The following is a 27,911-nucleotide window of genomic DNA, read 5'->3' as shown; positions in this document are numbered from 1 at the left end:
GGATTGAACCCACACCCGCTGCTTTGGAAGGTGAAGTCTTAACCCCTGGACCACCAGGGAAGCCCCCCAGGTTAATTTTTATAAAGTATTGATATTAATGACAACTTGTCTGAACTTTGGAATCTTTTGGGGAGCTTCAAACAAGATACCTATGTCTGTGTACCATCTCCAGAGTTTGATAATTGGTCTTGGATGTGACCGGGGCTTTGGAATGTTTACAGTAGTCCCCAAGTGATTCTACTGTGCAGACTAGTTGTGGAATTACTGGCTTAGGATAAGAATATTTTAGTTGTGGTAAGGCAAGTTCAGAATACGCTAGTCCAGGAATGTGAAGTGTGACTGACTTAAATTAGTGATTTTCCTCTTTTTTTTGTAGCAGCATTCAATTTGTAATAGAAAATGAAAATAATACAAATTCTGAATAGTAAGTTAGATTACAAATATTTTTATGAATTCAGTCAACTAGAATGTGGTTACAAGTGGTAACAATGGTCATATTGCCCTTTTTCTTAATGTCTCAGCTAAACTTTTGCCCTTCAAATAATCTCAAGGTATCCTTCAAAAATTAATAAAATTAATAAATTGGCAATTTATCAGGTCCATCAGATAGTATCTGTGTCTTTGCATATGCACAGCTCCTTCCAGCTGCTGCTGCTACTACTGATCTCAGCTTTGACCTCTCTCCGTATATCTTAAATCTCACTTCTTGTATCCCAGTACAGGTTTCCCCTGCTATCCGAAAGTAGAGCATTTCTGTGAAACCTCTCATAAGCCGAAATGGTGTAAAGTGAAGAAGCAGTTATCTTATGACACATCTTGCTAATGGATGTACAAAACAAATTGAGATAAAGCACAGAGGCTCCCACAGTTCAAGTCTTTGGTCACTTGGTGCTGAGATGCAGAGTGCAGTTCCTGCGGAAGGAGCTCAGTGGTGCCACTCTCACTGCTCGGGGTGCATGCTGCCTCTGTAACATCTCGCTTCAAAACAAACACTGAACGCTATTTTTGCTCTTCACCTGTTTTCATAAAAGTGATAATCCTCTTTGGATTTCTTTGGATTAGTGAAAACAGGTGCTAAGGTAGGTCTTTGGAAAAAGCAAAGTGGTGTAAAGCGAACTTTCGAAAAGCAGGAGATGCCTGTATCTTCCTAATTATGGTATTTTTATATGCATCTCTGTCACTAAAGTTTGAGTTTCTCAAAGGCAAGAACGATGACTTTTGGGGAACTTTTTAAAAGACCCAAAGCTTAAAGATACAATTTGATGGACTTTCATGAACATACTCATTTCAGTGGCAGCTGGATCAGGAAACAAGATAGTACCAGCATCCAGAAGCCCTCTTTGTGCCCTCTCCAGTCACTACCCTCCCCCATGTTGCTTTTACTTTTACTTTAATTGTAAAGTATCAATACACGAAGTACTTAAATGTACTATTCTGAAGTCTATAGCGAACTTTTATATATGTGAACAGTCCTGTAACCATCATGATAGAGACAACTTCCAACACTCTGTGTTTCCTCATGCGCCTTCCCAGTTTCCCCCACCCTCCACCATTCTTACTTCTGTTATTATTGATCACTTTTGCTAAGCTGTATCTTAAGCTTTGTATTCCTAGCCTAGCAAACACTTTTAAAATAACAGACTTAGAGTTGTATTGTATTTGTCTTGTAGCCAGTTTTCTTTTCATAACTTCTGTCATGACTATTTTTCTATGTCATAACTATTATTCAAATATTTTTAAATACATATTTTTCTTGGCTATGTAATGGTTTTGTATAGATGACAGTTTTAAAAGTATTACTATATTGTTAGATACTTACTTTGTTTCCAGCTTTTTCCTTATGTAAATAATTGTTGCAGGCATCTTTGTAAATCAAACTTTGATCGTGTCTGAAGTTTCCTTAATACAAATGCCTGTGAAATTACTAGGCCTAAGGGTATGATCATTTTAAAGGTTGTGGGTCCATACTTCCAGCTTGCCTACTGGAAAGGCAATACCAATTTATATGTCTTCCAGCAATGTCTGAGAATGCCTGTTGCATCCTTATCAAACTTTTTTAAAATTAGCAGTTTTCTTTAACTTTTTTTTATTTTTATTTTTTTAAATAAATTTATTTATTTTATTTTTGGCTGCGTTGGGTCTTCGTTGCTGCGTGTGGGCTTTCTCTAGTTGCGGCGAGCGGGGGCTACTCTTTGTTGCGGTGCGCGGGCTTCTCATTGCAGTGGCTTCTCTTATTGTGGAGCACAAGCTCTAGGTGCACAGGCTTAAGTAGTTGTGGCACGTGGGTTCTAGAGCGCAGGCTCAGTAGTTGTGGCACACGGGCTTAGTTGCTCCACGGCATGTGAGATCTTCCTGGACCAGGGCTTGAACCCATGTCCCCTGCATTGGCAGGCGGATTCTTAACCACTGCGCCACCATGGAAGCCCTTAACTTTTTTTAAAAAAGCAGTTTTAGATTTACAGAAAAAATTAGCAGAAAATTTTGACAAATGTATAATGACAAGTCTCTACCATTACAACCATACAGACTAGTTTCACTGCCCTAAACATCCCATGCGCTCCACTTGTTCTTTCCTTTCTTCCTCCCTCCCCTAAACCTGTGATATCCACTGATCTTTTTACTGTCTCCATAGTTTTCAGAATGTTCTATGGTTGGAATCATATAGTATATAGCCTTTTCAGATTGACTGCTTTTGCTTAGCAGTGTGCATTTAAGGTTCCTCTTTTTGTGTGTGTGTGTGGAAAGATAGCTTATTTCTTTTTATTGCTGAGTAATATTTCATTGTATAGATATACCACAGTTTGTTTATCCATTCAGCTATTGAAGGACCTCTTGGTTACTTCCACATTTTGGCTATTATGAATAAAGCTACCATAAACATTCATGTGTAGGTGGACATAAGTTTTCAACTCCCTTGGGTAAATACCAAGGAGTGCAATTGCTGGGTCATATGGTAAAAGAGGATGTTTAGTTTTGTAAGAAACTGCCAAATTTTCTTTCAAAGTGGCTGTACCATTTTGTGTTCCTACCACAATGAATGAGAATTAAACTTTTTTAAAGAATACTTTTTGTTTTAATAACTTCAAAGAAGCTAAAGCAAACAAAAGGGAATGTAGTATTTATACATTGAAACATGACTACCCACATTACTGTGTTCATTGTATTCTACATTTGTTTCAGGTTTAATTCATCCAAAAGGACTAATATCATACTGCAGCATTTGGTAAGTTTGGACTTTGTTTTGCTGGCATTATTAGATTATAATGTGCAATTTAAAATGTTGTTGTTAGGGAAGTAGAGAAATACTGGCAAATTTCATTGATCTCAGTACACTTTGGTTTCCAATTTTATAGTGTCAAAACTTGACTCATATAACTTGTTGGAGGTGGCATAAGGTTATGGATAAGAGGATGGATCTTCAAGTCAGAATGCCTGGGTTTAAATAATGGGTCCGCTACTTAATCTTGGGCTGATTACTTGGTCTCTATCAGCCTCCTTTTTTGATATATAAAAAATGGGGATAATAGTATCCATCTTAGAGTGCTTATGAATAATAAATAATTCATTAAAAAATCTAGCATAGTGCTTGGTATATAATAATCATTTGATACATGTTAGCCACTATTGTACTAGTAGTACCATTCCAAAGCTTAGATGGTATTAGTTTATCACACTGCAAGGAAGAAATGATTTTTATTCATTTTTCTATAACTTTGCTATAGACTGAATGTGTCCCCCCGAAATTCATATGTTGAAATCTAATTGCCAGTGTGTTGATATTTGGAGGTGGGGTCTTTAAGAGGTGATTAGGTCAGGAAGGCAGAGCTCTCATGAGTGGGATCAGTGCCTTTATAAAAGAGACACCAGAGCGATCCCTCACCTTTTCTGCCTTCTGAGGGAGGATGCAGCAAGTAGACAGCCATCTATGAACTGGGAAATTGCACTTAACCAGACACTGAATCTGCAGACGTCTTGATCTTGACTTCCCAGCCTCCAGAATTGTGAGAATTAAATGTTGTATAAGTTACCCAGTCTATGGTATTTTTGTTATAGCAGCCTGAACGGACTAAGACACCCTCATCTATACAGTAGGTCCTATTACTTATCTAGTTTATATATAGTGGTGTATATGTGTCAATCCCAATCGCCCAATCTATCCCTCCCCCCTTACCCTCTGGTAACCATAAGTTTGCCAAACAACTTACTTTTATTTCAACAACTTCAGTAAAGTCAGAGCAAAATATTAATGTAAAGTCTAAAATTTTTCATTCCTATGGTCAGAAAAATTGTACTTTACCCATAAATGGTAATAATGTCACTAATGGCATAAGTCTCTCTGTGTCTCTTCTTACATATTTTAAGATTCAAGTCTACAATACTAAAAATTTGTAAGCCCATTTACCTGCATCTCTTACTCCCTGGACAAATTTCTGAGACAGTAGACTTAAAGTCTGATACCGAGATGTGAATGTGGTCCCTACAGGATTAGAACAATGGCCTGGTTATCATTATAGAATCATGTTATTGTACGATAATTCAGAAATTTCTTGGTTCAGCATTTCTCAACAGTGTTTCTGTTAAATGCTTGCCATAAAAGAGTTGTATAGTCAAAAAAAAGACACCCTCATGCAGCCTGACAAGTACCTTGCATGTAAAAATGACAAGTCACTCTGATATAGCACTTATGGTATTATGCCAGGTGCTATTCTAAGTACTTGACATGTATTAGCTCAGTTGATTCTCATAGTCTTACAGAGCAGATACTATACAGATCCTTTATCTGCAGTTCTGAAACCTCAAAATCATAAGTTTGTGTTTGGTTTGGGGTTAGTTTGTGGTAAATGCATTTGGTGGCAAAATAGGATCTGAACATACTTTTGAAACTCTTTTTGTCCATATCCTAACTAGTGTTAATACTCATGGTTTGGTGCAGAAGTAGTAAAGCATTTGGGTACAGTGTACTGAACCAGACTCCACTTAGGATGTTTTATATACTATATAATATGTACTGTGTTACCTTTCCAAAATCTAGAAAATTTTCTGAATTCTGAAATGCATCTGGACCCAAGGGGTTTGGGTAAAGGGGTTATGGTCTTATCCCTATTTAATGGATCAGAATTTAAGGGACAGAGAGGCTAAGTAGTATGCCCCAGTGTCACACATCTGGTAAACAGGAGGTGGGATTTGAATCCAGGTTATCTGGCTTCATAGACTACCTACTGCACTCTACAGCCTGTGGCAGAGTGAACACTAAGTAACCATTGCATAGTGTTTCTCAGTTCAGCCTACACGGAGATGGGCATATGAAAACTGGAATGTCTTACCCTTATTTATTTTAGTCAGCTGATATACATGGGAGCTGAGGAATTTCCTGGAAAAAGAACTTAGAACAATGTTATTGTTCATATTTAGATTCATATTTAGATATGCGCACAAGTGGAATAGAAAGACATGACAATACAGATCGCATGGGGCTGTGTGACCTGGGGCATAAACCACATCGAAGAAAGGAAGGTAAACTGGACTCTCACCAGGGCCTGAAGACTGAATGGTTCTAGCTCCCAGTGTTTGTTGGCTTTTACATGTGCTTCAGAGATCGAGAAGCTGTATCCCAAGAATTCCTTCTGTGACCCTTCTAAGAGAGCTAATAGAGCAAGAGCCTTTTTTACTTCATAGCGGAGTGATGGAAATATGCCATTGATGGTGGAACTGTAGGCATGAGAAATGGATAGGACTGACTTGTGATAATAGTGTGACATTCCTTGTGACCCTTCAAAGATATTAGATGGACCTGAACCTGGAAAGGAGGCAAAGGTTCTGCATTTCTGCAGATAGTTTGTCAAGCTAATGCAAGCTAGTAGGACCCATTAATGAGGTCTCCTTTATATTCATAGGCTGATGTGGACATATTTTTACAACAAAAATATTCATAGAAAAGATTTTTTTTCTTTTTCCATAATGTTTAAAACTCTTACACAGCATTTAATTTAATATGCAGAAGCTCATTTTTTCCACATAATTTTTTAAAAATTTTTTATTTATTTTATTTATTTAATTTATGGCTGTATTGGGTCTTCGTTTCTGTGCGAGGGCTTTCTCTAGTTGTGGCAAGTTGGGGCCACTCCTCATCGCGGCGCGTGGGCCTCTCACTGTCGCGGCCTCTCTTGTTGTGGAGCACAGGCTCCAGACGTGCAGGCTCGGTAATTGTGGCTCACGGGCCTAGCTGCTCTGCGGCATGTGGGATCTTCCCAGTCCAGGGCTCGAACCCGTGTCCCCTGCATTGGCAGGCAGACTCTCAACCACTGCGCCACCAGGGAAGCCCCTCCACGTAATTTTGACCTGGACATGGAGAAGACTTTTTTCCATCAGAAAGTAGTTCTTTTCAGTATGAAGGTATACTGGTTGGACTGCATGAACTGAAACTGCACATGTCATTTCATGACAGCAATCATGTTCATATTCTGTATGTGCAGATGATCTAGAATCGGTATCAACCAATTTATAATCTATGCCTTTTGAACAGACATACATTAAGTGCTTGCTTTGTATATGCAAAGAACTTGACTGATGTCGACTTTGTAACCAGTGAAAGCTTACTGGAGGGCAATCATTTATTTGATCTGGGCCTTGAAGCATGATTAGGGTTTCAATAGGTAGAGATGGGAAGTAGTGAGAGTTCATATAGTAACACTAAATGTGATTCTCTTATCTCCATTTTATAAACACAGAAGTTGAGGCTCTGAGACTAGCTTGTCTGAGGGTGTATAGTAGTGAGTGGCAAAACTAATGTTTGAGTCCATCTGACTCCAAAATATGTTTTCTTTGTGTTATGCAATATGTTTATTCCTGTGGCAAGAGCTGTGAGATAGGAGAATGGAAGTTACACTTGGCTTTCTGAGTCTCCATTGTAAGGAGTGCTGTGCAATGGTGGGTCTGGAGAGTTTACCTGGGATCAGATGTGGAGAGACTTGAAGGCCGTGTCAAGTAAAGTTGGATGTTTTTGAAATTAATGGCGAGTCATGGAACATTTTTGAATGGGATTAACAAGATTAGAATTGGGCTTTAGCAAAATTTCTCTGAATGCGGTGTGAAGGATAGACCATCTTTCTCTGGTATTTGGTAACTACCTCAAGTTGTTGGCAGAGAGGGGAGGACAGTTAGGAATCAACACCAACATTTTGTGCTTGGTTGACTGATAAATTGGTGATACCTTTACCTGATATAGGGAACAGAGGAGGAGAGACAGATTTGTTGGAGAGAAATTTCTTGGTAAATTTGGTTTCTAACAAGTTGAGTTTGGGGCGCCACGTAGGTACTCCTGTAATTGTAGCAGGCATTGGAATAAGGGCCTGGGCCTCTGGAAAAGTAAAGGTACAGATGCAGGTTTGAGCCAGCTGTTTAGAGGTAATAATTGAAGATGGGAAGTAGATGATATCACAGAAAGTGAGAGCTAGAGCACAGCTAAGGACAGTTTGAGAGATTCTGTATAAACTATTTCCATATGGAGGAATTTACTGGCCCAGTTTGAAGTCAGGAAGGATTGAGTGAAGCTTGAGTAATCAGCATTTATTAAATGTTTTTTGATTCTATGAATCGTACTTGTATTGTGCTTTGGTGTCATATTTGTGTTATAATAATTTAAATTTAATGGCATTCTTTACTATTGGCTGGAAATGGATGACATGTCAAAATAAATCATATTCTGCAAAAGGTAGGATATTTCCCTGGGTATGTCTTTCAGTTGCAACTTAGTTCAGTGGCAGTGAATGTTACATATAGTGAAAGGTATGTGCTTGAGATTGGGATTTGGGTATCCACAGTGTGAAGCTTATCTTAGGCTTGTGTTACAGCAGGACTGCATCAGTAGAATGAAGGATTATTCATTCAGCTTATTAAACATTTTTTAGATACCTGCTATGTGTCAGGCACTTGATTTTCCTCAAAGGAAAAGCTCATTTCTCTCAATGTTTTTGAAGTCTCTGACAGTGTTTTCCAAAATGTAACCTGAAAAATACAAGTCCCAAGAGATAGCTGTTCCATGAAAAATAAAAAGTTCTTTAATCAAGTGAGAACTATGCTGCTCATTGTATTTTAAAAGTTTACCTTGCGTATTTGCCTATTAAAGACGGAAAAGTCTTATAGGAATTAAACTTTATATTGGTTTAAGTTTTTCCCAAGCTTATTTCACCATGGGCCATTTTCTCCTTCAACATAGCTGCAATAAACATCTCTTTGCACACTTTAGGAAATGTTGCTACTATGGATTTTGCCAGAATAGTTCCATGTTCCAGCAGAGTGGATGTTCTAAGTTATTTTATTTATTTTTAAAATTTATTTATTTATTTTTGGCTGTGTTGGGTCTTTGTTGCTGCGTGCGGGCTTTCTCTAGTTGCGGTGAGCGGGGGCTACTCTTCCTTGCGGTGCGCTGGCTTCTCATTGCGGTGGCTTCTCCTGTTGCAGAGCACGGGCCCTAGAGTGTGTGGGCTTCAGTAGTTGTGGCTCGCGGGCTCAGTAGTTGTGGCTCACGGGGTCTGGAGGGCAGGCTCAGTAGTTGTGGCGCATGGGCTTAGTTGCTCTGTGGCATGTGGGATCTTCCTGGATCAGGGCTCGAACCCGTGTCCACTGCATTGGCCCGTGGATTCTTAACCACTGCGCCACCAGGGAAGTCCTCCAGGTTATTTTTGTCTCAGGGATATTATTTTGGCAGACTTCATGCATTCAGTTCAACACAGGGCTGTGTGTTGATGGTGTCCATGCATTTTAGCAAGTTTCCTTCACATATATCCATTGAATGGATGTTCTCCTTACCCCTTCTATCCCATACCCCCACCCCCAAATTTGGGTTGTATGAGAAGTTCATTTCTGACTCTAGTCTCTGTAATCTTTCCTAATATGAGAAATTTCTCTTCATAGAAGCCTTTTCTAGGTTTTAACTAAAAGTTAATGATATTTTTGGAAAAGAGATTTTTTTCTGCAGAATTAATTAACATATACATAAATGACACTAATACTGCAGACTTCATTTTTTTCCCTTCTGCTCTTTTGCGTGAATGTTTTTGATTAATGCATCAATAGTTGTTTTCAGGTTTTAAGAAGGCCATGAACTTTTCAGGTGGGGGAAAAAAGATCCTTTGTTCGTTAATTTTACCATTCTAGTGGCTTTTTTTTTTTTGGCCTTGCTGGGTGGCATGAGGGATCCCAGTTCCCCAGCAGGGATGGAACCCGCACCCCTTGCAGTGGAAGCGCGGCGTCTTAACCACGGGACCGCTGGGGTAGTCCCTCTAGTGGCTTTTAACAGAAGATTCTGTAATATTCTTTGCTCAAAGTCTGACCCTCTGTAAATGTCCTGCAAAAATACTTCACCTAAGTGCTGGAAAGTCGATGCTTAAAGATATTCCTGCAACTATTGTAATAGCAAAAATTGTAAATTACCCAGTGCTAATCAGTAGGGGACTGATTAAATTGATATCTAAGAATGAACAGCTGTTAAAAATAAGTGGTAGCATGAGTATGCAATCGGCAAAATCCGTACTAGGAAATTCTATAGGTTAAAAGGCCTGGTTTCTTTCAACAAATTGTGAAGAAAAGAAAGGAATAGAGGCAGAACCTGTAGATTTTAAAAGACTTGAAAGATATATCTACTTTTAAAAAAACGGATAGATGATGCTTATGGATGTACACTTTGTGTTTATCATAAAAACCAAGACAGTTGTTACTTTTGAAGGGAGGGTGAGGGCTATGATCGGAACGGGGCAAGTGGAGGGCTTTCGGTCTGGCTAGACAACGTTGGGTCTGGGATAGGATTTTACCCCAATTACAAGTTAGTAGTTAGCTTGTTACTATTCCATGGATGCTGGCCAAAGATATGCAACTCTTGAGTTAGAGACAAAGGACGTCGTTATTAGTGACCCAATTAGCAGCATTGAGCTTCAGGTTTGTATTGGTTCCCTTGCTCCCCAAGTCCCACAGGGGTGACAGAAGGCCCAAATGAATGCGTTCATATGCAGTGGGTTGCATTACAGGACAGCAATACTGCATTTGGGGAACCTGCCAGTTTGTAACACACTGTAAGCAAGCCTGCTCTCTGTCCCGGAGGGAGACTTTACATTTTCTTCAAAGTTTCTCGCAGCAAATACAGTCCTGAAAAATGACCCAGGTGAAGAGCATTCAGGCCCTTGGATCCATGAAATACACAGCAGTAAAGTGCAGGGAAGCCTCAGGACCCATGGTATATGATTTCTCCCTACAGCCAGTCAGCTCATTGCAGATGTAATTAAAGGTCGTACTGAAGTAGGAATTACTGGGGTAATTCAATATAATTTATCCTTATATAAAGGGAAAATTTGGAGACATACATACACGGAGAATGCCATGTGAATATTGGAGTTTTGCTGCAACAAGCCAAGGAATTATCAGAAGCTAGGAGAGAGGCCTGGAACAGAACCCTCCCCTAGCACCTTCAGAGAGAGTGTGGTCCTGCTGACACCTTGATCTCAGACTTCTAGCCTCCAGAACTGAGACAATAACTTTCTGTTTAAGCCTAAACGTAGTTTGTGGTACTTTGTTATGATAGCCCTAGCAAAGGAATACAGTTATCATGTTACATTTGTCAAAATTAAGAACATTGCTATATTAGTATTAACTTTATACTTTTTGGATTTCACCAGTTTTTCCATCAATTTTCTGTTCCAAAATCCAATCCAGGATACCACATGGCATTTCTTTGTCATGTCTTCTTAGTTTCTTCTGGTCTGTGACAGTTTATCAGTCTTTCCTTATTTTTCATGACCTTGGCAGTTTGGAGGAACACTGGCCAAGTAGCCTGTAGAATAGGCTCTAATCTGGGCTTGTGTCTGTTTTTTTTTTGTTGTTGTTCTCTTTTTTCTTTCTTTTTTTTTTTTTTGATGACTAGCCTGCAGTTAAAAGGTTTCTGGAGAGAATATCACAAAGGAAAAGCCCCTTCTCATCACATATCGGGGAGTATCTGTGGGTTTTGACATATGCCTTAGGGAGTACATGACATCCTCATGACACAGCTGGTGAGGCTGACCTTTATCACGTGGTTAAGGTGGTGTTTGTAGGGTTTCTCCTCTCTAAAGTTACCATTTTTCCCTTTTCTACTCTGTTCTTTGGAAGCATCTCAGTAAGTTCAGCCCACAGTCAGACAGTGAGGGGGCTAAGCTTCACCTCCTGGAAGGGGGATTTCTACATAGATTATTTAGAATTCTTTTGTGGGTAAGATCATCTCATCTTACCCATTGATTTCTTCAGTTATATATATCAGTGTGGACTCATGGATATTTATTTTATTCTTTGGGTTATAATCTAACAGCACACTATTCTGTTACTCACATTGTTCCAACTTTGACCATTAGGAATTCCTTCATTTTGGCTTCTTGTGTCCCTTTGATATGACCTTTTCCTTTTAATTTTCAATTTTTTAAAAACACCTGCCTACTTTCTGATACTGGAAGATGTTCTCTGGCTCTGGAATCAGCCATTTCTCCAAGGAGCTCTGGTTGCCTTTATTGGAAAATTGCATTTAGAAATCAAGATCTGAGTCTGGGAATGCCCCTTGCTACTCCGGTGTCAGGGTTTTCTCTTGGGGATAGAACTAGAGTAATGTATATATCTGCAGTAGAATACATATACTGTATACTGTTTACTGTCCCATGTCTACATAAATAGTGATAAGTGTTTCTGTGTTTATCCTCTGTTATATTAATATATATCCTCTTCATATATATTAAGAAAACACGTTCATACTGCTGTCTCTGACTTTAATCCAGTACCACAGGGCAGGCTTCATTCTAGCCTTCCCTTCTTGCTTGTCTCTAACTCTGCTCCTGACCAGTGAGAGCCTGCTTCTCACTGACCACCCTCCATTACTTGTTTTTTTTTTTTTTTTAATTTTTAAATACAGTATGTACCTTTTTTTTACTTTTGACTGTGTTGGGTCTTCATTGCTGCACGCGGGCTTTCTCTAGTTGCGGCGAGCGGAGGCTACTCTTCGTTGCGGCGCACAGGCCTCTCATTGTGGTGGCTTCTCTTGTTGTGGAGCACGGGGTTCTAGGTGCACAGGGTTCTAGGTGCACGGGCTTCAGTAATTGCAACACACGGGCTCAGTAGTTGCGGCACGCAGGCCCTAAGGGCGTGGGCCTAAGTAGTTGCAGAGCGTGAGCTCAGTAGTTGCAGCGCGTGGGCTCTAGGGTGCGCAGGCTTCAGTAGTTGTGACACGTGGGCATCAATAGCTGTGGCTTGTGGGCTCTAGAGCACAGGCTCAGTAGTTGTGGAGCACAAGCTTAGTTGCTCCGTGGCATGTGGGATCTTCCCGGACCAGGGCTTGAACCCAAGTCCCCTGCATTGGCAGGTGGATTCTTAACCACTGGACCACCAGGGAAGTCCCCATTACTTGCTTAACCTCAGTATACATGCAAAGCAGTTTCAAACAAATTTACTAACTATAGCATAAGTTGACATACAGTTGTTTTTGTATATTTCCTTACAGCTTGCAATCAAATGACTGTTTTCTAACGTCACTGAGGTCAGCTTTCCTGCCACCATCCTCATGATCTCACTTCAGTGTGCTTGTCATACGTGTGTGGTTTGGTTACATTTATTTGCCACAGTCTGCATTCCATGTTGGAATCCCCTGACACTGGGTGATTTTTAAAAAATATATATGGTTTGTATACATTCAAGTTCACTCTCTGTACATTTCTTTGGGTTTTGACAGATGCATAAATCATGCATTCATCACCCAAAGTCCATGCGGAACAGCCCCATCCCCCTAAAACTTCTGCTGTACTTCCCCTTTGTAGGCAGTCACTTCTCCCGCTCCCCACCACTGACCTGTGTTATGCCCCTCTAGTTTTGTTTTCTACAGAACATCATATGAATGGAATCATACAATATATAGGCTTTTGCGTCTGCATTCTTTCACTTGGCAAAACGCATTTAAATCCATCTGTGTTGTTGCATGAACTGATAACGTGGTCCTTCTTATCACTGAATAGTATTCCACTGTTTGGATATACCACAGTTTGTTTATTCATTTCCCTGTTGAAGAGCATCTTGGTTGCCTTCAGGTTTTAGTGAGTAAGAATAAAACTGCTACACCTGTTTGTGTACAGATTTTTGTGTGAACATAAGTTTTTAATTCACTTGGGTAAATATCTAGGGGTATGATAGCTGGGTTTTATGGTAAGTCCATGTGTAGCTTTATACAAGTTTGCCAAATTGTCTTCTATAGTGGCTGTACCATTTTGCAATTCCACCAACGATGAACGAGTGTTCCTGTTGTTCTGCATCCTTGGCAACATGTTATTTTCTGTTTTTGGATTTTAGCCATTTTATTATGTGTGTAGTGGTAGCTCATTGTGGTTTTAATTTGCATTTTCCTAATGAGAAATGATGTTGAGCATTTCATGTGTTTTTTTGCCATCCCTATATTTTCCTTGAAGCTCTTCAGATTTTTTTTGCCCATTTTAGTATTGGGTTGTTTGTTTTCTTATTGAGTTTTAAGAGTTTTTTATACAGTTGACCCTTGAGCAAGGTGGGGGTTAGGGTCACTGATTCTCTGTGCAGTCGAAAAATCCGAGTATAATTTTACAGTCAGCCCTCTACAACTGAGGTTCCTTCTCTGCACCTGTGGATTCAACCAGCTGGGGATCATGTAGTACTATAGTATTTACAATTGAAAAACATTTGGGTGTAAGTGGACCTGCACAGTTCAAATCCGTGTTGTTCAAGGGTCAGCTGTATATTTTGTATGCAAATTCTTTATCAGATATGTGATAGGCAAGTATTTTCTTCTAATTTCTGGTTTGTCTTTTCGTTCACTTTATCTTTTGCAGAGCAGAAGTTTTAAATTTGATGAAATTCAGTTTATCAGTGTTTTCTTTTGTGGATCATGCTTTTGCTGTTGTATCCCATTAATCCTTAATGTTTGGAAGGCACTGTGAACCAGAGTCCAGGGATGTGGCCCTCATAAGTGTTCCTGTCCCTTCTCTGGGGGGTGGGCTGCCTTTTTTCCCCCCTTTTCCTTTGTCCCCTGTTCCTTTTCCCCAGCTGTGGTTGGTAAACACTAAGGTCAGTAGGCTATGGTTTTGAAGTGCTTCTCCCTTGGGATTAAGGGTCTTATTTTATAGGGCTCCATCCCATTTCCCCACTGTGGTGGGCCTCCACCAGAACCCTGGGCTACCAGCTTTGAAGGCTCTCTCTCCCCTGAAGATTTATCCTTTTGTTCTGTGTGGAAGATGAGGGGAAAGGATTTAGCTGTGCCTGCTGTTTCCCTCTCCCAGCCAGCACCACCCGGGGGAGCTTTCTCCAGTCTTCCCTGGGAGAACCTGCTTGGGTTCCAGGAGGAAAAGCCAGCAAGAATGGGAGCTCCCCCCATGACTGTGACACCCGCCACCCCCAGGAGCTCCATACTATCACACTTGCCCACACTTGACCTCTAGCAAGTCATTAAAAATTCTAGTTAATCTTCCTTAGGGCTTCTGCCTGAGCTTAAGCACATATACTGGTCCTGCATCTCCCTGAAGGCACCTGTCTCTCCAGATTTTATTACGGAGCTGTTTGCCCTGTGACCCCCTGTCTCTGACTGAGTTCACCAAAGCCATTAATTTTCAGTCTCTTCACCTTTTTTCCTTGTTACAAGGTCAGGAGACGCATCTTTTCAGCTCTCAACATCTCTGAGCTGAAACCAAATAATAGAGTTTTAAAGGATTGTCTCTGATATTAGGTGATAATTTATGTAAAGTTGTTCAGTGAAAACAGTCATGAAACTTTTTTTTTTTTTGGGCTGGGGAATCTGACTTGGTTCAAGCAAAAAAGAAATTTAGTTAGTATGGAGAGAGATGGAAGTTTATTAATACTTGTGTGTAACATGTTTGTATAATATGAAATCTGTTTTACTTTAAAATTCAGAATGATGTAGGTATCTGAAAAGTACAGCTTTTTAGTCTATCTGTCTTTCCATATGAGTAAGGGTTTAATCAAGGAAGTAGAACCACTGAGTACTGAAGGGGACCAAAATAAGCCACTCCAAAATATGCCACTTGCCTCACTTACCATGGTGCCTGAGGCCCTAAGAACTGTGTATAGACAAGTTCTTTACAACTATATGCTTTCGTAAGCTCATTCTATAATCTGGCCTTAAACTACTTATTCTGCCTACTTTCCTATCACTCATTTTCTCAATCAGCCTTTATTCCACTCATGTTTAACATCTTAACATTTCCAGATATTCACTGTTCATGTTTTAGAATGTGTTACTCTCCAGGATTTTCACCCCTCATTTTCTTGGCATATATCAAGGCCTAGCTCAAATATCACTTTTTTTTCCCCAAGTTGTTGGTAGCTACTGTAGTCAGAATTATTTGCCTTCTCTGTTCATCTTTGATTTCCAAGTACCTAACATATTGCTTGGTATACAGTAATAAAGATTTAAGAGTATTTCATAGTCCCAGAAATTCTAGGACTGGGTTCTATTTTATTTTTATTTTTTTAGAAAAAAATTTTTAAATTAATTAATTTATTTTTGGCTGCATTGGGTCTTCGTTGCTGCACGAGGGCCTTCTCTAGTTGTGGCGAGCGGGGGCTACTCTTCGTTGCAGTGTGCGGGCTTCTCATTGCGGTGGCTTCTCTTGTTGCGGAGCACGGGTTCTAGGCATGCCCGGGCTTCAGTAGTTGTGGCACATGGGCTCAGTAGTTGTGGCATACGGGCTTAGTTGCTCTGTGGCACGTGGGATCTTCCCAGACCAGGGATCGAACCCGTGTCCCCTGCATTGGCAGGTGGATTCTGAACCACTGCGCCACCAGGGAAGTCCCATGGACTGGGTTCTATTTTAAACCAGTTGACTAAGTTCACTCAGAAATAAAAATTAAGAGATTTAAGAGGTATATGTAGTTTGCTTTGGAATTGTCTATCTACAGAGTCCAAATAACTTTAGAAAACTTGGTCAGATGTACTGAGTTATCCATTCGATTAGCTAACCTTAACATTGTGTGAAAGATTTGTATTTAATGTATGTTTTGATGTTGACTTGTGACAAAAACTTAATGAATTTTATCCTAAAGTTATTCTTTGTTTACACAGAGAATGTCTAAGCACACAGATGCAACAGCAGAAGTCCTATTGGAAAGAAAAGGTTGTGCAGGAGTGATAACACTAAACAGACCAAAGTTCCTAAATGCACTGAATCTTAGTATGATTCGGCAGATTTATCCACAGCTAAAGGTTTGTAATTTTCTTAAAGCAATCATATGGATCCTTCTGAAAGTATATCCTTAGAGAATATTTCTGATATTCTCTCCCATAGAATCACTTGACTGTCTGGGATCAGCACCCAAGCCCCATCGCTTCTAGAGTCCTCAGCACTTTCCTAAGTGGTTATTCTGGAGCACCCCTAGTGACAGGGAGTTCATTGCCTCAGAAGACAACCTCTTCCACTTTCACAAGGCTCCAAGTTTCTTCTTATGTTCTGCCCCTCTTTATTTTATTTTTCCAACCTGACGATATATTAGGCCCATATTTTTTCACCTTGGTCTCAAAGTTGTTGTGGCAAAGATTTCAGTTGCCATCATCAAACTTGGATCACAAAATGCACTCATCTAGCAACTTTGTTGGGATAGCCTCTAATTTATGTCAGAAAAGAAAATGAAGTTGGGATCCATTTTTCTGCATATGTTTTATAAAACTTATGCTTTGTATATATCCACATATGTCTATATATACACATGTGTTTATGTGCATATAGATATATCATTAATGAGTTTGTATTTATGATATGCTTATACCATCTTCTTTTACATTTGGATAGAAGTGGGAACAAGATCCGGAAGCTTTCCTGATCATCATAAAGGGAGCTGGTGGAAAGGCTTTCTGTGCTGGAGGTGATATCAGAGGTAAAAACTTTTTTCCCTTTTCACCTAAATGCTTTTTTCCCCCCAAAAAAACTGTTAAGGTATTAGCAAATTTTTGTGGTACTTTGTAATTTGCTTTACTTTCTAGAATTTTTTTTTGTTAAACAGTTAATACATTTTTAGTGTGGTTAACTTAGAAAAAGAAAACATTTAAAGACTTACCTCTTGTAGTTAATAGAAAAATGAGAATAGCAGCTGTTTTTTTTTTTTTTTAACTACGTACATGCCCTTCAGGTATCTTGTCTCTTTCCCTGAATCATCCTGAACAAAATGTTCAGTTATGGTATGTGATTCTGCTTTTTATTTTAGAATAGCTGTTATTAAGCAATTCAATTTATCACATAACCCTGACAACCTGACCATGTTGAGTGACTTGCCATTCTCCAAATATGACATGCTCTCACATATTTCCATGACTTTGTACTTTCCCATTGTTCATGATCCCAAAGCAAGAATGCACTTAATTGTAGTATTTATCCTATTATATTATCAATATTTTTTTGTGTTTAAATAAACATGCTGAGATAAATAAAAAGATTAATTCTCCTTAGGTCAGTCTCTACATATTTAACTATTAAAAACAAAAGACAAAGGAGAGAAGAAATGTTATTACCACTGGTTGTCAGTATTTTATATATACTGAAAACATTTTGAGTTTTGTTTCTTATGGAATTTGTAGGTTCCTGGGATGGTTTTTTCTTTGTGTTTTATTTTTTATATTTTTTGTATCGTGTTAAGATGATAATGTTCAGGTTGATCTATTTACCAAATTTATAATCTTATGTAAACCATTACATTTGAAATAGGAAGAAACAAGCTTGATTCAGGACATAATTTCAAATATCTATTAAATTTAAAATAACTGAGTCTTAAAATTTCACTTGAAAATTTTCAGTTGCTTCGACAGACTTATTAACTGAATTGTTTTTTGAATTTGTTTTGCCCACTACTTAAATATTTTTAAAACATTGTTTTTCAGCCTGGAATTAATTTTTCCTCAAGAGCTGGGCTTTTGATCTTGTCAGTTTACAGATAGGCAGAGCCTTATGTATTGATTTTAGCTTCTTCTGACTGTGAGCTATTTTTGCATATAGGCCTAACTTTATATTGCTGTTTGGAAATACGTTAAAAATTCTAGAATTATTCTAGTTCACATATATAAGCAACAGATTTCAATTCTAGGAAATTTAGTTTCTTTTAAACATCACAGTCCAAGACAGTAAGTGGGCAATCTGAAAAATAAAATTTTTTTTGTAATTTATTTATTTTATTTTTGGCTGTCTTGGGTCTTCAGTGCTGCCCACGGGCTTTCTCTGGTTGCGGTGAGCGGGGGCTACTCTTCGTTGCGGTGCGTGGGCTCCTCATCGCGGTGGCTTCCCTTGTTGCCGAGTACAGGCTCTAGGCTCACGGGCTTCAGTAGTTGTGGCTCACAGGCTCTATAGCGCAGGCTCAGTAGTTGTGGCACATGGGATTAGCTGCTCTGAGGCATGTGGGATCTTCCCAGAACAGGGCCGAAACCCATGTCCCCTGCATTGCCAGGCGGATTCCCAACCACTGCGCCACCAGGGAAGCCCTGACAAAAATTTTTTAGATGATGTTACTAAACATCATTTAATTTATATGGAACTGATTGGTTAGAATAAGATTAGAAGGAAATCTCAGAAGATTTCTGAGATAAAAGCTTTATTCCACAGGCAATACATTTTACACTCCTTTTCTTTTAGTATTGGGGAGAAATGATAAAAGATAATAGATGAGGGTTTTAGGGGTTTTATTGGTGAAAGCCTCAGAATGACAAAACTAGATATCAAACCTTTTTTTATTTTTAAAATTTTTATTTATTTATTTATTTATTTGGCCACCCCATGCAGCTTGCAGGATCTTAGTTCCCCCACCAGGGCCTGAACCCGGGCTACGACAGTGAAAGCACTGAGTCCTAACCACTAGACCACCCAGGAATTCCCCAAACCTTTTATTTTAAAAACCAAGAAAAAAAGTCAATATTTGGTTGGAACATTTTGAAGGAAGCTATATCAGAGTTGTGAAGTTAGTCTAAAAATCTATTAATAGTCAACAATTTTTATCTAACTCTTTCCCATAAAAGAAGTAAATGTATATATTATATATTTAATTTGTATTTTAGTAGGTAATTCTCATAGGACTTAGACAGGAAAAGCATATGAACTTGAAGTGTATGGAAGAGAGGTTTGATGGTGGTTTTGACATTGACTGTAGTAGGAGTACAGTAGATTGGACTATGGAACTCTGGGTAATAGAAAATTGCAATACAAATGAAACCATTTGATTGTTATTTATTATTAAGATATTTACTGAGCACCTGCTTATTAAGACAGGCATTTGTATGCTGTAGCAATATCTTTGAGAGGTTATATTTTCATTGATATTAATAAATAAGGATATTACTATCTCATTTACCTTCTTAGCCTTACCTTTTACCATTCTCCTTTAGTCTTTTAAAACTACTTATTTCTTGATTTTATTCTTTCTTGCCTGTGTGCCTTTGTAGGTACTCCTTTCTCCACTCAGAACTTTGCACGTTTCAGAACTTTTCATTTTTAGGAAATCCTTACCTGTTGTTCACAGTTGGCTCAGAGTTCTCTCTTCTGGGAAGCCTTCTTTTTTTTTTTTTTTTTTTTTTTAATTATTTTTTTTTTGGGTGCATCGTGTGCCATGCAGGATCTTAGTTCCCTGACCAGAGATCGAACCTGTGGCGCCTGCAGTGGAAGCGTGGAGTCCTAACCACTGGACCGCCAGGGAAGTCCCTGGGAAGGCTTCTTTTAATTACATCTCTTATGCTCACATTCCCACGGCACCCCAACCTTACAGTGGGCATGACACAAGGAGTGTAGCTCAGTAGTCTGTCTTACTAGTCTGAACTCCAGGGCAGCCGTCTTATATTGCTGTCTTGTTATCTACAGCACTGAAAACAGTGCGTGGTACCTGGTGGATGCTCAGCAAATGTTCCATGGTGAAATGAATGTGGCAGAAGTATTTAACTAGATGGAATATATAGAACTCTGTGTGTGTGTGCATGCACATGTGCATATATTTCTCTGTGTGTATATGTATAATGTACTTTGTGTTAAGATATATTACCAAAGGAAACATGTATCCAGCAAACATTCCTTTAGGTGCTACAGAAAATAGTCAAAAGAAAATGCATTTTGTACCAATATATAACTTATAATTTAAGTATAACACTTTGTAAGAAGTTCTGAATAAGAATTTTTGCCTTGAAGTTTTGACATTGGACTATGGATTTGGGGCTAACTATAATATGTCCGTGGCATGGGTGACTTCAGAACCTTAACAAGCCATTGTAGACTTTCCCCCTGGTACTTACTGTCACAGTATTTAAAATTTTTCTATTTGACTATATTGACTGGAAAACACTTTTTTTGATTTGTAGTCCTTCTTTTTTTCTTTTTTTCTTGTAGTGATCTCAGAAGCTAGAAAGGCAAATCAGAAGATAGCTCAAGATTTCTTCAGAGAAGAATATATGCTGAACAATGCTATTGGTATGTGTGCTCTGCTGAGAGCTTTGAAACTGGAATCAAGACATAAGCTGCACAGTATGAACTGTTAAAATGTAATCAACAGACACTCTTGTTTAATCTTTTATATACTTTGTGCCAGGAATAAACTTGATTAAAGTAGTCTGGCTGCTCATTCCAGAACAATTCATACTTGATTATTAAATAGGGTATACTTAACTACTCTTTGCCATATAATCAATATGGAAACATGGATTCTGATCATATGGTTGGCTTTCTTGGAAAACAAAAAACTTGGGTGCCAGTTTTCTCTATAAAATGAAGTGTCATTTCTGAATTCTTCAGGAACTCTGGGATGAAATTTCTTTATAGTCATCATTCCAGATTTCATTGGAAGTGACACAGTAGTTACATTTATCAAGCATGTGTTTCAAATGTTAAATTACAGGGAATAATATAATAAATACTTGTGTACCCACCAGCCCAGAATGAATAGACCACTATATTTTATTTTTGCTTGATGTTTTGAGATTTATTTAAATTAAATAGAATACTATGAGTTTTTAAATTACTGTTCAGTCTACTTCATTGCTTGCTTCAGTGCCATTTCTTTCTCTCTCCAGAAGCAACCAGTATCCCTCCTCAGAAGCAACCATTGTCATTAGTTTTTAGCACATCCAGTTAGACTGTACTTTATATTTTTACTACATATTTATGAACAAAAGTAGTATTACTTTGTGGTTTTGAAATTTGCATAAGTACTTTCTTACTGTGTATACCATTCATAAGTTTTTTTTTGTTTTTAAAAAAAAATTATTTATTTATTTATTTATTTATGGCTGTGTTGGGTCTTCGATTCTGTGCAAGGGCTTTCTCTAGTTGCGGCAAGTGGGGGCCACTCTTCATCGCGGTGCGCGGGCCTCTCACTATCGCGGCCTCTCTTGTTGCAGAGCACAGGCTCCAGACGCACAGGCTCAGTAGTTGTGGCTCACGGGCCTAGTTGCTCCGCGGCATGTGGGATCTTCCCAGACCAGGGCTCGAACCATGTCCCCTGCATTGGCAGGCAGATTCTCAACCACTGTGCCACCAGGGAAGCCCCCATAAGTTTTTAATAACATGGAATGTAACTGTTCTTATATTATTCAATTACCCCATATTAATCTATTCTATATTAGTGGTTATTTTAGATTATTTCAGCATTTTACTAATACAGATTGTTACGCCCTTATATGTACACCCTTAGTGCCCATGTGCAGAAATTTCTAGAAATAATAGAAGTCGAATGGATGGATCATAGAGTTTATGTATCTTCAGTGTGTTTCCAAATTCTTCTATAAAGTATAAGAGTTTATTTTCTACATGTCCTTTCTATCATTTTTTGTTTTTAAACTTTGCATGCTTGATATCTTATTGTGGTCTTAATTTGTACTTCATTGGACGTAGGTGAGGTAGAAGGTGTTTTATGTTAATCATTTAGATTTTCTTTTCAGTTTCATCCTTTGTTTATCTTTCTTTTGGATTGTCTTTTTCTTACTGATTTTATAGATCTTTATGTATTCTGATTCTTCACTTTTGTAGATCATATATATTACAAATACACTTCTCTCAGTCTGCTACTTTATCTTTTGGTATATACAAGTTTTTGTTTGAGATGAAATGTATTCATTCTTTTCCTTTATGATTTCTGCTATTTGCATTTAAAAAACGCTTAATAACATGGAGGTTTTTAAGATGTTCTTTTATATTTTCTTTTAATAGTTTGTTTCTTTATACTCTAAGTCTTTAAAGTGCTTGGAATTTTTTTGCATGTGACATCATCTAACTTTTACTTTTCAGCTAGAAAGCCAGAAGTTGTAATGCCTTTGATTGAATAGTCCTTGTTTTCCTCACTGGTTTTAATGATACTTCTATCATATATCAAGTTCTTATATGTGACCAGGACTGTTTCTGGGCAACTTTGTTCATTGGCCTATTTGTCTGTACGTATGATAAAACTACAGTGTCAAAATTATTATAGCTTTAAGATATGTCTCTCTCTGGTAGGACAAGTTACCCTTGTTTTCTTTCAAGATTTTCTTGGCTACTCTTGGACTTCTGATTTTTCAAATGAATTTTTTTTTTTTTTTTTGGTTTTTAAAAATTCAAATGAATTTTAAAATTATTTTGATATTTAATAAGCTTATGCAGTCATTGCCATTAATCAGTTTTAGAACATTTTCATCAGATTGACTTTCATGTCCTTTCATAATGTTTTATAATTTTCTCCATAAAGAAAAAAAAGATTTTTTAAGTGTTATTTTTAGACAGCTTATTTTTTTTGTTACTACGTTTAATAGTAATTTTTCTTATTACATTTTCTAATTGACTATTCCTAGCATGTAGAAATGCTTTTGATTTTAGTATTTTGTTCTTACATCCAGCAACCCTGCTGAAATTTATTATCAGTTCTAATGATGTTTCTGTAGGTTCTCTTGGCTTTTCTACATTGGCAATTTTACCATCTACACATAATTTTTTTCATCTCTTTCCAGTCTTTATACTTATGACTTTTCTTGTTATATTTTGGCTAGGACCTCTATTATAATGCTGAATGATTGTGGTGTTGTCTTATTTCTGATTTCCATGGGAAAGCTTTTAAAATTTCATTCTTTAGTATATAATCATTTTGTAGACACTTTTTACCAAGTTACAGACGTTACTTCTATTCCAAATTTGTTAGGGGTATTTTCTTTTGTTTGTTCAGTTGTAGTGGTCCAGTGCTTGAGCATCCACTTTTCTGACTTTTTCTCTTCCTCTCCTGGGCAGGAGCGTACTGAGTTTTAGGATCAGCAGATAGAGTTTTTCTAGCTATGTTTTACAAATCGTATAGCTCTTCCTACCGTGAGGCTTTATGCAGGTATTAACTCATAGCATGTTACCTGTGGCCCATGTTATTCCTGACTCAGAACAGATACACACACACACTCACTCATAATCTTTGGCTATAGCTTCCACACAGCTATTAGCTTTGAGTTTGTTTCTGGCACCTGAGGATTTCCCTTGTTTGGCTTTGAACTTGGATATACATTGAAAACAAAATTTTTTTCTAGAATTTTTATGTCTTTGAGGTAGGAGTGGGGAGAAGAGGCTGTTTCCCAGTTTAACTCAGTGAGCCACATTGAATGGAGAGCTCTCATTTCTTTGAGTCTATAATTCTCCAGATCAGGTTTTACTTAGGATGTTTTATTCATTCTAAAAATTCATACCAGCGCTGTCCAATAGTACTTTCTGTAATGATAAAAGTATTCTGTTTCTGTGCTGTGCAATATGATCACTACTAGCCACACATGGCTAATGAGCACTTGAAATGGGGCTACTGTGATCAGTAAACTGAATTTTACCTTTGTTTAATTGTAATTAATTATAATCTAAATAACTACATTTGGCTATTGGGCTACTATATTAGACAGTGCAGTTCTATACTAAATAAAAGGAGAGGGGAGAAAACCTCTAAGCAGTTTGAGAAGAGTTTGGTAAAATGTTAATATACAGAGAGAAAGCCTTCCAGATATAATTTCTATACATTGTAATGACATATTTTAGTCGTTAAGGAATTTGACAGATTCTGGCCTTGTGTTCCTGCATCAATTAGCTTCTGATATTTCATATCTAAAATATGTGTATCTGTAGCTGAAATGGTATATTTGTATGCATGTCCACTCCAATCAATAGAGACATTTGTTTCCATTGTTTCTAGGGAATTATAGTTAAAAATTGAGGGCTGTGGAAGTCCTTGTGAATGTTAAATTAGAATTGTACTTCAGTGGCTCATTTGGCAGATTGGGAATATTTATAGAACTGCTAGGTGGATCAAAACTGCACTTTTATATTGGTCTTTGGTAAGGAAGTTATATTGGCAACAAGCTGTAATAGAAGTACAGTGATTTATATTATGTTGTGCACAACTTCCTCTTCAGAGGGAAAGGAACAGAGTAAAAGTTTACAGGATTTTTGAGCTGGAAGGAACTTCTGAGGCAAATCTCATCATTTAATAGATAAGGAAACTTATCTATATATTATATACATGATATACACATGTATGATAGGCATATATACATATAACTTATATGCGTATGTGTGTATACACATATATATATTGAATTGCCAGTATATAAGTAATGCCAGTATATATATTGAATATAGTTGAATTGCCAGTTAATGACAAAGCTGAGACTAAAATTTGGGTCTTCTAATTCCCAGTCCTTGCTTTTTCCTGTATGCTGCACTTCTCTTTGTATCCAGATACTTCTTTAGATGTATAGAAGACAAATTATGTTCTTTAAAATACAACTGTGTTAAATAAACATCAGTGGCTTATAAGGCAAATATTGTTTTTCTCAATAGCTGAGTTATATAGGCTTTCATTTGTTTCAAATTGAGGTGTTGAGTTTTTCATAATAATGAATAGATGACCAAGATTGTATATGGACTGATGTTTTAAAAAGAACATATTTTGTAAGCCATATGTTTAGTCTACTTTGATATTTCTTGCAAAAATTTCTTAGGGAAAATACTCAGAGTTCATGTAACATGTGATGTTTGGAAAAAGAAAATGTATTTTAAGCATTGTAACTAATTACAGCTCTATTTCTTTTAGATTCTTGCCAGAAACCATATATTGCACTTATTCATGGAATTACAATGGGTGGGGTAAGTAGACTGTTTACTCTTATCATTGTTATGTGAGCTGTATTAAAAATAAGTTAATTATTAAACAGAAGTGAGACAATGAATGTAATACAATAGAAGTTGAAACAAAGTCATGTTTGGAGCTTTGCAGGTTTGGGATATAATATTTGCTTTACCCAAAAAAATACGTTCTTTTTTTTTTTTTTTTTTTTTTTTAAAAATACGTTCTTAATTATGTTCTATGCTATTTCAGCTTCTTGAATTAGTAAGCTTTCTTAGCTAACAAAATTGATTCTTGTTTTTCTTATGTAGAGTCCTTTTTCTACTTATAAGTAAACTGACTGCTTTCAACAGCTTCAGAAAAGAAACTGGAATGTTGAGGTTTTTTTAGACTCTGAATAGTGGAGATGTGGTTCCTAAGTTATATCTGCTGCACAAAATCTCACCTTAGTGAAGGTGTTTGGATACTTTTTGAAGTTCTCTGAAAGTGCATTTCTATCAGTTGACAAATCTTTGTAATAGCACAGATGCAAAATAAATAAATCTTAGATTTCACTGGCTTTGAATAATTTGATAAGGAGTTGGAGAGAACATGAAATAATTACAGAAAAAAAATGTTCCAGTGTGTGGCACTGGCTATAACAAAGACAAGCCTTTAAAGAAGTGAGAGGTCAGAATAGGTCTTCATGGCAGTAAAAGGTAGGATTTAAGAAGGTAGTAGGAAGCTGAAGGGTGGAATTTCAAAGATTGAACTTGTTAAGTATTTCAAACATTTAGTCATTGGGAGATGTCCCCCTCTTTCTAGGAAAACCACACACTAGATGAAGTCTCTTGGGCACTTGGAATTGCTTAGATCTTTCTTTTTGAATTTGTTTTACTGAAGTATAGTTGATTTACAATATTGTGTTAATTTCTGCTATACAGCGAAGTGATTCAGTTATACATATATATACATTCTTTTTCATATTCTTTTCCCATACGGTTTATGACAGGATATTGAATACAGTTCCCTGTGCTATACAGTAGGACCTTGTTGTTTATCCATTCTGCACATAATAGTTTGCATCTGTTAATCCCAAACACCCTATCCATCAGAATTGCTTAGATCCTGCTCATCATTTTGGGAAAGGGCTTCCATTAGCACCTGTGGTTAGGAGCAGGATCAAGGGCAATCTATACCTCTCAGCTTGTGGCAGGTATTGAGCGTGAGTTGATTGTGCTTTCTTTGTCAATGAAGTGTTAAGATGGGAAAAATAAGAGCTCCCTGAAAAAATTCTGCAGAACAAAAGGAAGGAACATAATCTGAAGCTTTGAAGGAAGAGCCCCCTGCGAATGTGAAAGGAACCAGAAAAAATATGAAAGCAAACAAAAAACATTGGGCATTCTTAATAACATGTAAAATGATGTGGCTCCAGTGAAATAGGAAAGACAGCCCATAAGTAGACAACAAGCTTAGATGAAAGGGCAGCAGGTTACAAGGGGGAACAGGCAACATAGGAAGGATGACTGGAAACTAAAATGCAATAGCAGAACCTGACATTCCACTTTGAAGGTCATAGATAAGAAGGAGTTGAATATCATATTACAGATAATGAAGTTGTGTCTGTGGAGGACAAACCTGAGAAGCTCTCACCAAAAAAGGACAAGGATAAAAATGATGAGAACAAACATTAGTCAAACTAAGGGTGGAGCCCAGTAGTATGTGTTTTAATAAGTCCTCCAAGTGATTCTGAGTCACGTTAAGTGGGAACTAGTGCCCAAGACATCGATTGTATGTAATGAATTAACTGCATTCATATTTCTGCCCTGTGATTCTAGAATGGTACCAGTTATATACCATGCTTGGAAAAATTGAGAAAATAGTTAAGTCTTTTGCAGTGATCTCTGGTTCAGATGAGGAACCCCTCAGTGAGAAAGGTTCTTTTATATTACATATTGTCAGCCCTGCCCCTAAAAAAAACCAAACAAGCCTATGTGTCTTTTCTTCTATCAGGTCTGCCACCTACAGTGCCCCATATGTACTCTACATCTAATTCATCTTTAAAGACTGAAAGTTCTACTCTCTCTCTCTCTATATATATATTTTATTTATTTATTTATTTTTATATTTATTTTTGGCTGTGTTGGGTCTTCGTTTCTGCGCGAGGGCCTTCTCTCGTTGCGGCAAGCGGGGGCAACTCTTCATCGCGGTGCGCGGGCCTCTCACTATCGCGGCCTCTCTCGTTGCGGAGCACAGGCTCCAGACGTGCAGGCTCAGTAGTTGTGGCTCACGGGCCTAGATGCTCCGTGGCATGTGGGATCTTCCCAGACCAGGGCTCGAACCCGTGTCCCCTGCATTGGCAGGCAGACTCTCAACCACTGCGCCACCAGGGAAGCCCTCTACTCTATATTTTTTAACAGTCTTAAATACCACTATGATTAGATGTGATTTTTTTCCTTCACTGACTCAGTGCATTCAATCTTTACTCCAAATTTGGCATTTATTCTTTATTGTCGGTTATTATGAAATATGCCCAAGTATATTAGATGGTCTATAAAGGTGAGGACTACTTTTTTTTTAGCATGCTCATAACAACTAGGGAATGCACAGTATATATTTAATAAATTATTTATTTAAAAAATTCTGCTTTAAAAAACATCTTTGTAGCCTTTGAAAGAGTAAAATTTACAGACTGGAAGTGAATCAGTTCTTTTTTCTTGTAATGGGATTTTATAGGTATCTTGGTTTTGAAGGCTAACTTTTCATGTCCAATTTACAAACGTTCCTTAATATAAGACTCAGTGAACTCTAGCTTTTGA

At 37.7% G+C, this 27,911-nt stretch overlaps 1 protein-coding gene across 2 annotated transcripts in view; it reads left to right on the top strand.

Moving 5' to 3' along the window:
• HIBCH (3-hydroxyisobutyryl-CoA hydrolase) overlaps positions 1-27,911 on the top strand; it is a 91,633-nt gene that overhangs the window by 4,769 nt on the left and 58,953 nt on the right. For both annotated transcript variants that reach the window (XM_059928342.1, XM_059928343.1), the window contains exons 2-6: positions 3,181-3,223; positions 16,103-16,243; positions 16,827-16,911; positions 20,388-20,468; positions 25,081-25,133. In XM_059928342.1, the coding sequence (XP_059784325.1) occupies positions 3,181-3,223; positions 16,103-16,243; positions 16,827-16,911; positions 20,388-20,468; positions 25,081-25,133 (403 nt within the window). The remainder of the gene's footprint in view (positions 1-3,180; positions 3,224-16,102; positions 16,244-16,826; positions 16,912-20,387; positions 20,469-25,080; positions 25,134-27,911) is intronic.

Source organism: Balaenoptera ricei, chromosome 7, assembly GCF_028023285.1.
Source record: "Balaenoptera ricei isolate mBalRic1 chromosome 7, mBalRic1.hap2, whole genome shotgun sequence".
In the NCBI taxonomy this organism is placed as follows: domain Eukaryota; kingdom Metazoa; phylum Chordata; class Mammalia; order Artiodactyla; family Balaenopteridae; genus Balaenoptera; species Balaenoptera ricei.
The sequence above is the reverse complement of the archived record's forward strand: the minus strand, read 5'-3'. Positions and strand labels throughout refer to the sequence as shown.